This window comes from Oryctolagus cuniculus, chromosome 18, assembly GCF_964237555.1.
Source record: "Oryctolagus cuniculus chromosome 18, mOryCun1.1, whole genome shotgun sequence".
NCBI classification, from domain to species: domain Eukaryota; kingdom Metazoa; phylum Chordata; class Mammalia; order Lagomorpha; family Leporidae; genus Oryctolagus; species Oryctolagus cuniculus.
Window position 1 is genome coordinate 3,706,418 of NC_091449.1, and position 12,472 is coordinate 3,718,889.

General features: G+C 70.1%; 1 protein-coding gene across 50 annotated transcripts; it reads left to right on the top strand.

The window, feature by feature from the left end:
- Window positions 1-42: 42 nt before the first annotated feature.
- Window positions 43-8,605, top strand: TNNT1 (troponin T1, slow skeletal type). Of its 50 annotated transcripts, none has more exons than XM_070063650.1 (14): window positions 47-351; window positions 2,549-2,591; window positions 2,672-2,685; window positions 3,406-3,432; window positions 3,645-3,677; window positions 4,428-4,449; window positions 4,894-4,954; window positions 5,722-5,838; window positions 5,940-6,017; window positions 6,890-7,003; window positions 7,177-7,286; window positions 7,827-7,917; window positions 8,165-8,205; window positions 8,471-8,605. In XM_070063650.1, the coding sequence occupies exons 2-14, from the start codon at window positions 2,560-2,562 to the stop codon at window positions 8,514-8,516; spliced, it is 786 nt and encodes a 261-aa protein (XP_069919751.1). In that variant the 5' UTR covers window positions 47-351; window positions 2,549-2,559; the 3' UTR covers window positions 8,517-8,605. The 50 variants fall into 50 exon arrangements, with proteins under 50 accessions (XP_069919773.1, XP_069919793.1, XP_069919768.1 ...); XM_070063652.1 differs by having other exon boundaries at window positions 6,893-7,003; XM_070063651.1 differs by lacking the exon at window positions 47-351 and adding an exon at window positions 1,779-2,181 and having other exon boundaries at window positions 2,243-2,591.
- The last annotated feature ends 3,867 nt before the right edge of the window (window positions 8,606-12,472 follow it).

Below are 12,472 nucleotides of genomic sequence, written 5' to 3' on the forward strand. Positions count from 1 at the left end.
ACACCTGCCTCCCGGTTTTAGAGCCTTTTGTCACCAGAGCGGAATCCTGGTGGCAGACAAAGGGGTGGGGGCGGGGACAGGGACACACACAGGACAGACAGAGGCTCAGAGACCACCCATGGGGAGGCCTGGGCCCTGGAGCAGCCAGGAGATGCCTGGACCCTGACTCTGGAGCCAGAAGGGGCTGGGCCTCCTCTGAGCTCAGGAATTCCCCCCCACCCCGCGCCCCAGGGGCGGGGCTCAGCCTGCAGCTATAAACCCCTATAAACGCGGGGTGCGTCAGAGCCCTCAGCGAGGCCAGGCCAGGCAAGGCTCAGCCTGCGGATCCAGCGTCTGCATCCCCAGCCTTAGGTAACGGGGCTCTGCCGTCCCCACGGAGTGCCCTGGACGGAGCGCGAGAGCTGGGGTCTGGGAGGAGCAGGCTCAGAGCACAGGGCGCCTGGGTGCCGAATGCGGGGTGTCTTCCGGAGTCTGCAGGGACCTCAGGAGGGGTGTTCTGGGCTCGGCTGTCAGATAGTCTGAGTGGCAGGTTTGGGGGTCTCCAGCTCTGGGGGTATCAGGACCGGGGAGGGGTCTGAGTGTGGGATTTTGGGAATCGGGTCTCAGCATTTGTAGCGCCATAGCTCGGGGTGTGGTGCTGAGCCCTGAGCTTGGGCCCCAGGGTGCCCATCCTGACGGTGTGGGGCCGTGGGGTAGCCGGGCCCACAAGTGGGTTATCCAGGGGGTGGGACTGGAAGGGCTCTGAGCCTGGGCCAGGAGGGTCTCAGGGACGCGGGGTGTGCGTGTGTGTGTGTGTGTGTAGGGTCTCAGGGACGCGGGGTGTGTGTGTGTGTGTGTGGTGTGGAGGGTCTCAGGGACGCGGGGTGTGTGTGTGTGTAGTTTCAGGGACACGGTGTGTGTGTGTGTGTGCATGTGTGTGTGTGGAGGGTCTCAGGGACACGGGGTGTGTGTGTGTGTGTGTGTGTGTGTAGGGTCTCAGGGACGCGGGGTGTGTGTGTGTGTGGTGTGAAGGGTCTCAGGGACGCGGGGTGTGTGTGTGTGTGTGTGGTGTGGAGGGTCTCAGGGACGCGGGGTGTGTGTGTGTGTGTGTGTGTGTGGTGTGGAGGGTCTCAGGGACGCGGGGTGTGTGTGTGTGTGTGTGTGTGGTGTGGAGGGTCTCAGGGACGCGGGGTGTGTGTGTGTGTGGTGTGGAGGGTCTCAGGGACGCGGGGTGTGTGTGTGTGTGTGTGGTGTGAAGGGTCTCAGGGACGCGGGGTGTGTGTGTGTGTGTGTGGTGTGGAGGGTCTCAGGGACGCGGGGTGTGTGTGTGTGTGTGTGTGTGTAGGGTCTCAGGGACGCGGGGTGTGTGTGTGTGTGTGTGTGGTGTGGAGGGTCTCAGGGACGCGGTGTGTGTGTGTGTGTGTGTGTGTGTGTGGAGGGTCTCAGGGACGCGGGGTGTGTGTGTGTGTGTGTGTGGTGTGGAGGGTCTCAGGGACACGGGGTGTGTGTGTGTGTGTGTGTAGTCTCAGGGACGCGGTGTGTGTGTGTGTGTGTGTGTGTGTGCATGTGGAGGTGAGTGGAGGAGACAGGTGGTGACTCATTGTCCCAGAAGGCCCCCCCAGTCCTTCTTAGGAAATGTCCTCTGTGGACATCCCCCCAAAATAGCTGCCGGGGTGGGGCTGCTATTGTCTGCAGGCCCTGTCTCAGATCCCCTCCTAATCCAGGGGGATCAGGTTCCTGTCCTCAGACAAAGGGGACAGCTGTGCTGGGGGGCGGGGGCTGCCGCTCTGCCAGGCCCACAGCTCCAGGCCCTGCTGTCCCCAGCGCTTAGGCTCTGGGGGCCAGGCCCTCCTCCCTCTGACATGGGGGTCCCCCAGCTCCCTCCTCCCTCAGACATGGGGGTACCCCCAGCCCTCCTCCCTCAGACACGGGGGTCCCCCCTGTTCCCTCCTCCTTCAGACACGGGGGTCCCCCAGCCCTCCTCCTTCAGACACAGGGATCCCCCCAGGCCCCTCCTCCCTCAGACATGGGGGTCCCCCAGAAACTCCTCCCTCAGACACAGGGGTTCCCCCAGGCCCTCCTCCCTCAGACATGGGAGTCCCCCAGCCCTCCTCCCTCAGACACGGGGGTCCCCCCAGGCCCTCCTCCCTCAGACATGGGAGTCCCCCAGCCCTCCTCCCTCAGACACGGGGGTCCCCCCAGGCCCTCCTCCCTCAGACATGGAGTCCCCCAGCCCTCCTCCCTGACACGGGGGTCCCCCCAGGCCCTCCTCCATTAGACATGGGAGTCCCCCAGCCCTCCTCCCTCAGACCAGGGGTCCACGCCCCTCCCTCCTCCCTCAGACCCAGGGATCCCCCCCAGTCCGGTCCTCCTCCCTCAAACACGGGGATCCCCCAGCCCTCTACCCTCAGACACAGGAGTGCCCCAGGCCCTCCTCCCTAAGACCCGGGGGCCCCAGGCCTTCTCCCTCAGACCCAGGGGTGCAGGCCCCACCTCCTCCCTCAGAACCAGGGGTCCCTGGGCCTCCCCCTTCAGACCCCACAGCCGTCACCTCTTCTCTCTGGCGCAGGTCACAGCAGGATGTCGGACACCGAGGAGCAGGAATATGAGGAGTGAGTGACAATGGCAGGAGGGAGGGGCTTGGAGAAGCCCCCTCCCCGCCCCAGACTCTCTGACCCCCATCTCTCCCCAGGGAGCAGCCAGAGGGTGCGCAGAGAGGAAGCCGCCCGGGGACAGAGCCGCTGGCCCACCCCAGCCATCGCCCATCACCCACCCCAGCCATCGTCCACCCCAGCCATCGCCCATCACCCACCCCAGCCATCGCCCATCATCCACCCCAGCCATCGCCCATCATCCACCCCAGCCATCGTCCACCCCAGCCATCGCCCACCCCAGCCATCGCCCACCCCAGCCATGGCCCACCCCAGCCATCGCCCACCCCAGCCATCGCCCATCACCCACCTCAGCCATGGGCCTACCCCACCCATCACCCACCCTGGCCAACGGGCCACCCCACCCATCGCCCACCCCGGCCATCGGCCTATCCCTCCCATCGCCCACCCTGGCCAACGGGCCACCCCAGCCAACGGGCCACCCCACCCATCGCCCACCTCGGCCATGGGCCTACCCCACCCATCGCCCACCCTGGCCATCGGCCTATCCCTCCCATCGCCCACCCTGGCCAACGGGCCACCCCACCCATCGCCCACCCCAGCCATGGGCCTAACCCACCCATCGCCCACCCCGGCCATCGCCCACCCTGGCCAATGGCGGGCTGAGGACTGCGGCAACTCCGGGGTGCCGGGGCGGTGGGGGATCCCCGCGCCCTAGCAGCTGCGGCCGTGGGGGGAGGGGCGTCCCAGGGCTCGGGCTGCCCCTGCCCACGACCCCCTAACGCCCTCTCTCCTGCGCCCCACCCGCTTCCAGAGGAGGAGGCTGCAGAGGAGGAGGAAGGTGAGACCCCGGCCCCCCGCAGGGCTGGAGCTGCTCGCGGGCCCGGGGCGGAGGGGGGCGCCCGGGGCGCCTGGGCTCCAGTTCCTCTAACAGCCTCTGCCGTCTCTCCCCCTCCCCTCTCTCCCGCCTCCCCCCCCCCCCCCCCCCCCCCGCCTGGCCGCTCCCCTCCCTGCTGCCCCAAACCCTGGCTTCTCCTCCCGCCCCCTCCCCAGCCCCCGAGGAGCCGGAGCCGGTGGCAGAGCCAGGTAACCGCGGCTGCTTCGCTTCCCGAGCCCGATTTCGGGGGCCGGGGGACCCTGACCTCCTTGGTGACGCCCCCTCCCCTCCCCACTCCCGCCGCAACCCGCCCCAGCGCGGTCCTTTAAGCCCCAGAGAGCCTCGCGCCCTCTGGCGGCAGTGAAGGGAAATGGCCTCGCAGCGCCTTTAACCCTTTCCCTTCCTTCTTAAAGGGACCGACACCCAAACCTTCTTTTCCCCGCCCTGGGGGAACATTTAAAGAAGGGTTGGATGTTTGCAGAGAGCCCCTCGTCTCCCCTGCCCCTGTCAATCTTCCTCCCCCCATATACATTCAAAGCTTGGGACCCGGAGTTTAGAGTTGTCAGAACTGGCAGTGGGGGGCCCCACTGCGGCGGGGACGCGGACAGAACTCGGGGGGGGGGGGGGTCGGGACTGGGCTCCCTGCGTGTTGGGTTCTGATGAGGGAAGACTGCAGCTATGGGCTTGTAAGTGCGGCGGGCCTGGGGGAGGGGTCGGGTTCTCAGAAAGCTTGGGGGCGGGGGCGCCCCCACTCGGGTTCTGAATGTATATGTGATGCGTGTGAGCCTCCTCCCCCTTCGCGGCCACCCCACTTCCCTGCTCCCCACACCCCTCCCCCAGAACTGGACGCCAGGCCCTGCCCTGGGCTCCGGGGACGTCCCCTCCCCCCAGGGTAACCCAGGCCGGGCCCCCTCCCCAGAGCGCTCACTAACTGTCTCTTTCTATCTCCACCACCGCAGAAGAGGAGCGCCCCAAGCCCAGGTGAGACCCCAGCGGGCGGGGGCCCCATCACCTCCTGCTAAGCCCTCCCTGCTGCTCCACTGGTGGGTGGTGGGCCGCGGGGCAGGCAGAGAGGGAGACCTGCTGGGCCGGGCTGGCCCCGTGCCCTGCCCTGTGATGGCCCCTGCCTTGGCCCTGGGCATCTCGGAAGGCGTCCTGGGGGAGGGGTTGCCCGAGCCCTGCAGAGAGCCTCCCCTGTGTGCAGGTCTGCTAGCACCAGGACAGTGGGGGACTCTGATGTCCAGGCTGGGAGAGGCAGACGGCCCCGGTGCGCGGGCGGGCCTGAGGGCGAGTGCGCGTATGCAGCCTGTCGGGGCAGGGGCGGCTGCCTGGGGGCGAGGCTTGTCCTGTAAGGGGCCTGGGCGCGGACGCGCGCGGCGTGGCGCGCTCACGCCCCGTGTACAGCACGGTGCATGCGCTCAGCAGGCCCGTGGTGCCCCCGCTGATGCCGCCCAAGATCCCGGAAGGCGAGCGCGTGGACTTCGATGTGAGTAGCCGCTGCCCTGGGGGGCCGCGCCGCGAGGGGGTCCTGGGTCCCGCCCTGGGGGGCGCGCCGCGAGGGGGTCCTGGGTCCCGCCCTGGGGGGCCGCGCCGCGAGGGGGCCCTGGCCCCGCCCTGGGGGGGCGCGCCGCGAGGGGGTCCTGGGTCCCGCCCTGGGGGGCCGCGCCGCGAGGGGGTCCTGGCCCCGCCCTGGGGGGCCGCGCCGCGAGGGGGTCCTGGGTCCCGCCCTGGGGGGCCGCGCCGCCAGGGGTTCCTGGGTCCCTGCCCTCCGCCCTGGAAGGCCGCGCCGCGAGGGGGTCCTGGGTCCCTGCCCTGGAGGGGCGCCTCGCGGAGTCCCGGCCCCGCCCTGGGGGGGCGCGCCGCGAGGGGGTCCTGGGTCCCGCCCTGGAGGGGCGCCCCGCCGGGGTCCTGGCCTCGCCCTGGAGGGCCGCGCCGCGAGGGGGTCCTGGGTCCCTGCTCCGCCCAGGGGGGGCGCGCCGCGAGGGGGTCCTGGGTCCCACCCTCCGCCCTGGAGGGCCGTGCCACGAGGGGGTCCTGGGTCCCGCCCTCCGCCCTGGAGGAGGCCCGCTGCGAGGGGGGTCCTGGGTCCATGCTCTCCGCCCTGGAGGGCCGCGCCGCGAGGGGGTCCTGGGTCCCCGCCCTCCGCCCTGGGGGGCCGCGCCGCGAGGGGGTCCTGGGTCCCGCCCTCCGCCCTGGGGGGCCGCGCGCCTCGCGGGGTCCCGGCCCCGCCCCAGGCCGTCCGTCCCGCCGCAGGACATCCACCGCAAGCGCATGGAGAAAGACCTGCTGGAGCTGCAGACGCTCATCGACGTGCACTTCGAGCAGCGCAAGAAGGAGGAGGAGGAGCTGGTGGCGCTGAAGGAGCGCATCGTGAGTGCGGGCGGGGTGCGGGGCACTGCGAGTGCGGCCCGGAGTGAGTGTGGGGCCGCCTCGCCCCCGCCCCCACGCCCCTCAGCCTCCCCCTCCTCCAGGAGCGGCGCCGGGCCGAGAGAGCCGAGCAGCAGCGCTTCCGAACCGAGAAGGAGCGGGAGCGGCAGGCCAAGCTGGCGGTGCGTGTCCCCCCGCCCCCCCGCCCCGCGTCCGTGCCCCGCCCCGCGCCGCCCCGCGTTCAGCATGGGCTTCGCTGAGCCCCGGGCCTGGCAGGGGCCTGGATCCGCCGGTGGGGGGGGCACGCGGAGGCGTCCCGCTGTCCCGCACGGAGCAGGGCGGGGCGGCCCGGGGTCCCGCTGTCCCGCTGTCCCGCACGGAGCAGGGCGGGGAGGCACGGGGTCCCGCTGTCCCACTGGGAGCAGGACGGGGAGGCCCGGGGTCCCCTCTGTCCCTCACGGAGCAGGGCGGGGAGGCCCGGGGTCCCGCTGTCCTGCACGGAGCAGGGCGGGGAGGCCCGGGGTCCCGCTGTCTGGCACGGAGCAGGGCGGGGCGGCCCGGGGTCCCGCTGTCCCGCTGTCTGGCACGGAGCAGGGCGGGGCGGCCCGGGGTCCCGCTGTCCCGCTGTCCCGCACGGAGCAGGGCCGGGGAGGCCCGGGGTCCCGTTTTCCCACACGGAGCAGGGCGGGGCGGCCCGGGGTCCCGCTGTCCCGCACGGAGCAGGGCGGGGAGGCCCGGGGTCCCGCTGTCCCGCACGGAGCAGGGCGGGGAGGCCCGGGGTCCCGCTGTCCCACTGGGAGCAGGACGGGGAGGCCCGGGGTCCCCTCTGTCCCGCACGGAGCAGGGCGGGGCGGCCCGGGGTCCCCGCTGTCTGGCACGGAGCAGGGCGGGGCGGCCCGGGGTCCCGCTGTCCCGCTGTCCCGCACGGAGCAGGGCGGGGCGTGCCGGTGTCCCGCTGTCCCGCACGGAGCAGGGCGGGGCGTGCCGGTGTCCCGCTGTCCCCGCCCCCGCAGCGTCCGCGCCCCGGGCCCGCGGTCACCCCAGGCTCCCGCAGGAGGAGAAGATGCGTAAGGAGGAGGAGGAGGCCAAGAAGCGGGCGGAGGACGACGCCAAGAAGAAGAAGGTCCTGTCCAACATGGGCGCCCATTTCGGTGGCTACCTGGTGAAGGTGGGCGCGGCCGCGGGGGGCGCGGGGGCGGACCCCGGGGGTGGGCGGGGCGCGGGGGGCCGGCGGCTCTGCGGGCAGATCCGGGGGTGGGCGGGGGCGCGGGGGGTGGACCCCGGGGGTGGGCGGGGGCGTGGCCGCGGGCCCGCAGCCTCAGGGGCGCCCCCACCCCGCAGGCCGAGCAGAAGCGGGGCAAGCGGCAGACGGGGCGCGAGACGAAGCTGCGGATCCTGTCCGAGCGCAAGAAGCCACTCAACATCGACCACATGGGGGAGGAGCAGCTGCGGTAGGCGGAGGAGCTGGGGGGGTGGAGGGGGAGCTGGGAGGGGGCGGAGCTGGGGGCGGAGGAGCTGGGGGGGCGGTGGAGGAGCTGGGGGCGGTGGAGTTGGGGGAAGACGGAGGTGGGGAGGGGCAGAGGAGCTGGGAGAGGGTGGCGGCCTCCGCGGGGGGGCTAGCCCTGGAGGGGCGTGCTGCTAGTACCCTAGCACACTCCCCCCCACCCCCCCCACCCCGTGTTCCCCTGGCCCGCGAGCGCCTGCAGAGCTGGGAGTGGCCCGGGCCGTGTGGTGCAGCGCGGGGGCTGTCGGAGCTGGGGAGGGGGCGGCGGAGGAGCTGGGGAAGGGGCTAGCCCTGGGGGGCGTGCTGCTAGTACCCCGCCCGTGTTCCCCGGCCCGCGAGCGCCCCCAGAGCTGGGAGTGGCCCGGGCCCTGTGGTGCCGTTCAGGGGCTGCCGGAGCCGGGGAGGGGGCAGTGCCTGGTGCGGGGGGGGGGGGGGTCGCCTCCCCAGCCCCGCCCCCCGCCCCCGACGGCTCTGCGCTGCCTGCCAGGGAGAAGGCCCAGGAGCTGTCGGACTGGATCCACCAGCTGGAGTCAGAGAAGTTCGACCTCACCGAGAAGCTGAAGCAGCAGAAATACGAGGTGGGGCGGGGGGCGGGGCTGCCGGAGTGGGCGGGGCCGGTGGTGGGCGGGGCCAGTGAGAGTGGGCAGGGCTGGTGGTCGGTGGAGCTGGCCAGGGTGGGAGGGGCTGGTGAGGGAGGGCGGGGCCAGCAATGTGGGCGGGGCTGGCAATGGGTGGAACCAGCGCTGTGGGCGGGGCCTGGCCGAGTGGGCGGGGCGGGCCGGGGCTATTCACCCCAGCGCTGCCTGCTGCCCCCCCCCCCCGCAGATCAACGTGCTGTACAACCGCATCAGCCACGCCCAGAAGTTGTGAGTGACACCCCGCGTCCCCCTTTCTAGCTCCCTCTCAATGCGGGGCAGGGGGTTGGCGGGGTTCCAGGCCGCCCCCACGCAGCCCCCCACGCGGCTTCTGTCTCCCCGGGGTCCCTGCTACGTGACGCCCCCTCCCCGGGCCATCCCCCATCCTCCCCCGGCCACCTGCTGTCCTCGGGCTGGGAGACCGCGGGGTGCGGGGGCGTGCGGGGACCCCCGCCCCGGCCTCACACGGCCGCCTGGCCTCTCTCGTCTCTCGCAGCCGGAAGGGGGCAGGGAAGGGACGCGTGGGCGGCCGCTGGAAGTGAGGCCCCGCACAGCCCGCACAGGCCCCGCACGGCCTCGGAGCGCCCCCCATCCCGTGTTGGAAATACTGGAAATAAACGCTCCCTGACCACGTGCTCTGTCGTTCTTGGCAAGGGTGGGGAATGCTAGTGTCCACCTCCCCACCCCGACCCCCGCCCCAGAGCCGGGCCCAGGAATGTGGGAATGCCACCGTGGCTCCCGGAGTCAGGGAGGGGACGGTGGGGGACAGCAGGGACAGGGGGGACTGCCTCTCCCCCTGCTTCTGGGCTCCTGGGCCCCCAGGCTGAGTCCACCCCCAGTGGCTCTGCCCGGCAGGGACTCCTTCACGGCCGGGACAGGGCTCAGCCAGGCGGTTCTTCTCGGGCTGGTTCCCACGAGTGGGCAGGTCCTTCCGGCTGTCACGGTGTCCCCCGACCCCCTGCTCGGGTCTGTCTGGCTGTCACGGTCCCTCCAGCTGTCACCGTGTCCCCTGACCTGCTAGAGTCTCTCTAGCTGTCACGGTGTCCCCTGACCTCCTGCGCGGGTCTCTCCGGCTGTCACGGTGTCCCCCGTCCCCCGCTCGGGTCTCTCCAGCTGTCATGGTGTCCCCTGACCTGCTCGGGTGTCTCTGGCTGTCATGGTGTCCCCCGACCTCCTGCTTGGGTCTCTCCAGCTGTCATGGTGTCCCCCGACCCCCCGCTCGGGTCTGTCAGTCATGGTGTCCCCCGACTCCCCGCTCGGGTCTCTCTGGCTGTCACAGTGTCCCCTGACCTCCTGCTCGGGTCTGTCCGGCTGTCATGGTGTCCCCCGACCCCCCACTCGGGTCTCTCCAGCTGTCACGGTGTCCCCTGACCCCCCGCTCGGGTCTCTCCGGCTGTCATGGTGTCCCCCGACCTCCTGCTCAGGTCCCTCTGGCTATCATGGTGTCCCCTGACCTGCTCGAGTCTCTCTGGCTGTCACGGTGTCCCCTGACCTCCTGCTCGGGTCTGTCCGGCTGTCATGGTGTCCCCCGACCCCCCACTCGGGTCTCTCCAGCTGTCACGGTGTCCCCTGACCCCCCGCTCGGGTCTCTCCGGCTGTCATGGTGTCCCCCGACCTCCTGCTCAGGTCCCTCTGGCTATCATGGTGTCCCCTGACCTGCTCGGGTGTCTCTGGCTGTCACGGTGTCCCCTGACCTCCTGCTCGGGTCTCTCTGGCTGTCACGGTGTCACCTGACCTCCTGCGCGGGTCTCTCCGGCTGTCATGGTGTCCCCCGACCCCCCGCTCGGGTCTGTCCGGCTGTCATGGTGTCCCCTGACCTGCTCGGGTGTCTGGCTGTCATGGTGTCCCCCGACCTCCTGCTTGGGTCTCTCCGGCTGTCACGGTGTCCCCCGACCCCCAGCTCGGGTCTGTCAGTCATGGTGTCCCCCGACCCCCCGCTCGGGTGTCTCTGGCTGTCACGGTGTCCCCTGACCTCCTGCTCGGGTCTGTCCGGCTGTCATGGTGTCCCCCGACCCCCCACTCGGGTCTCTCCAGCTGTCACGGTGTCCCCTGACCCCCCGCTCGGGTCTCTCCGGCTGTCATGGTGTCCCCCGACCTCCTGCTCAGGTCCCTCTGGCTATCATGGTGTCCCCTGACCTGCTCGAGTCTCTCTGGCTGTCACGGTGTCCCCTGACCTCCTGCTCGGGTCTCTCCGGCTGTCACGGTGTCCCCCGACCCCCTGCTCGGGTCTGTCCGGCTGTCATGGTGTCCCTTGACCTGCTCGGGTGTCTCTGGCTGTCAGGGTGTCCCCTGACCTCCTGCTCGGGTCTCTCTGGCTGTCACGGTGTCACCTGACCTCCTGCTCGGGTCTGTCCGGCTGTCATGGTGTCCCCCGATCCCCCGCTCAGGTCTGTCCGGCTGTCATGGTGTCCCCTGACCTGCTCGGGTGTCTGGCTGTCATGGTGTCCCCCGACCTCCTGCTTGGGTCTCTCCGGCTGTCACGGTGTCCCCCGACCCCCAGCTCGGGTCTGTCAGTCATGGTGTCCCCCGACCCCCCGCTCGGGTGTCTCTGGCTGTCACGGTGTCCCCTGACCTCCTGCTCGGGTCTGTCCGGCTGTCATGGTGTCCCCCGACCTCCTGCTCAGGTCCCTCTGGCTATCATGGTGTCCCCTGACCTGCTCGAGTCTCTCTGGCTGTCACGGTGTCCCCTGACCTCCTGCTCGGGTCTCTCCGGCTGTCACGGTGTCCCCCGACCCCCCGCTCGGGTCTGTCCGGCTGTCATGGTGTCCCTTGACCTGCTCGGGTCTCTGGCTGTCACGGTGTCCCCTGACCTCCTGCTCGGGTCTCTCTGGCTGTCATGGTGTCCCCCGACCCCCCGCTCGGGTCTGTCCGGCTGTCATGGTGTCCCCTGACCTGCTCGGGTGTCTGGCTGTCATGGTGTCCCCCGACCTCCTGCTCGGGTCTCTCTGGCTGTCACGGTGTCCCCCGACCTCCTGCTCGGGTCCCTCCGGCTGTCATGGTGTCCCCTGACCTGCTCGAGTCTCTCTGTCATGGTGTCCCCTGACCTCCTGCTCGGGTCTCTCCGGCTGTCACGGTGTCCCCCGACCCCCCGCTCGGGTCTGTCCGGCTGTCATGGTGTCCCCTGACCTGCTCGGGTGTCTCTGGCTGTCATGGTGTCCCCCGACCTCCTGCTTGGGTCTCTCCAGCTGTCATGGTGTCCCCCGACCCCCCGCTCGGGTCTGTCAGTCATGGTGTCCCCCGACTCCCCGCTCGGGTCTCTCCGGCTGTCACGGTGTCCCCTGACCTCCTGCTGGGGTCTCGGTCTCTCCGGCTGTCAGGGTGTCCATCTTGGCCAGGGTACCTCCCCTTAGATTGTCAAGCCCATGTTTGGGGAGACAGGAAGACAGCTGGGGGCTGCGTCCGCCTGTTACTCGGCCCAAGTGCCTCCCTCCCCAGGTCCTGGGGGGGTCACAGCAACCACGAGAAAAGGGCAGCTGGGGCAGTCCCTGGCGAGAAGACCCCCCACCCCGCGGCCCTGGGCCCCTGCCTTTGGGGGACGGTTCTCTCCCACCATTATTTGGAAGAGAGAGAGAGAGAGAGAGATAGGTCGTCCATCCGCCAGTGTAGTCCCCAATGCCAGCAACGCCCAGGGCTGGGCCAGGCCCAAGTGGAGCAGCCGGGACTCGAACCCGCGCCCATACAGATGCCGACGGCGGCTTAGCTCGCTGCGCCGGAATTCCTAACCGTTAGTGCAGCAGAATTCTAAACATAGAGGCTCAAGTCTAAATGCAGCGAGCGCGAAGGCGGCTGACGGAGCTTGCGCAGGACGCGAGCCCCCGAGCCCCCCAGGCCTGCCGAGCGCCGGCCGCAGGCGCCAGGACGCCTGGCCCGAGAGCGGATGGAGGCCGCCTGCCACCTTCCCGCGCCGGACTCGGAGCGCGGTACCGGCGGGGAGGCGCCATGAAGCCGTCCGTCACCACCCCAACGCTCGGGACTACAAGCCCCAAGATGCCTTGCGAAGCGAGAGCGGGGACTACATCTCCCAGCGTCACCCCGGAAACTTGGAAGCGGGTGGTCTTGCTGCTGGTACGGGACCCGACTTCCCATGGTGCCCCGGTGTTTCCCACGACCTGTTAATTCATTCAAGCGGTATTTTCGGATCGCCCGCTCCCAGGCGGCTCCAGGCACTGAGAAAAAGTAGGGCGCACGGAAAACAAACATCTCTGCCCTCGGGGAACTTATTTTAGTGGAAGGGAAAAGATAAAAAATTATGTAGTATGTCGGAAGTTGATAAGGCGTGTGGAAAAAGTTCTTTATCTTTTTCTTTAGGGAAAAGCAACTTCTTAATTTTGGGCTGTTGCGCGAGCCCCTGCCCCATTTATACTGTGCACTACAATTCCCAGTATGCCTTGGGACACGCTCGCGTCGACCCACTCTATTTCCCAGCGTGCCCCGGGGCTGCGGACTACCCACCGTGCCTTGGGGCACAGACTCCGGAAAGCGGCCGGCGGCGACTTCG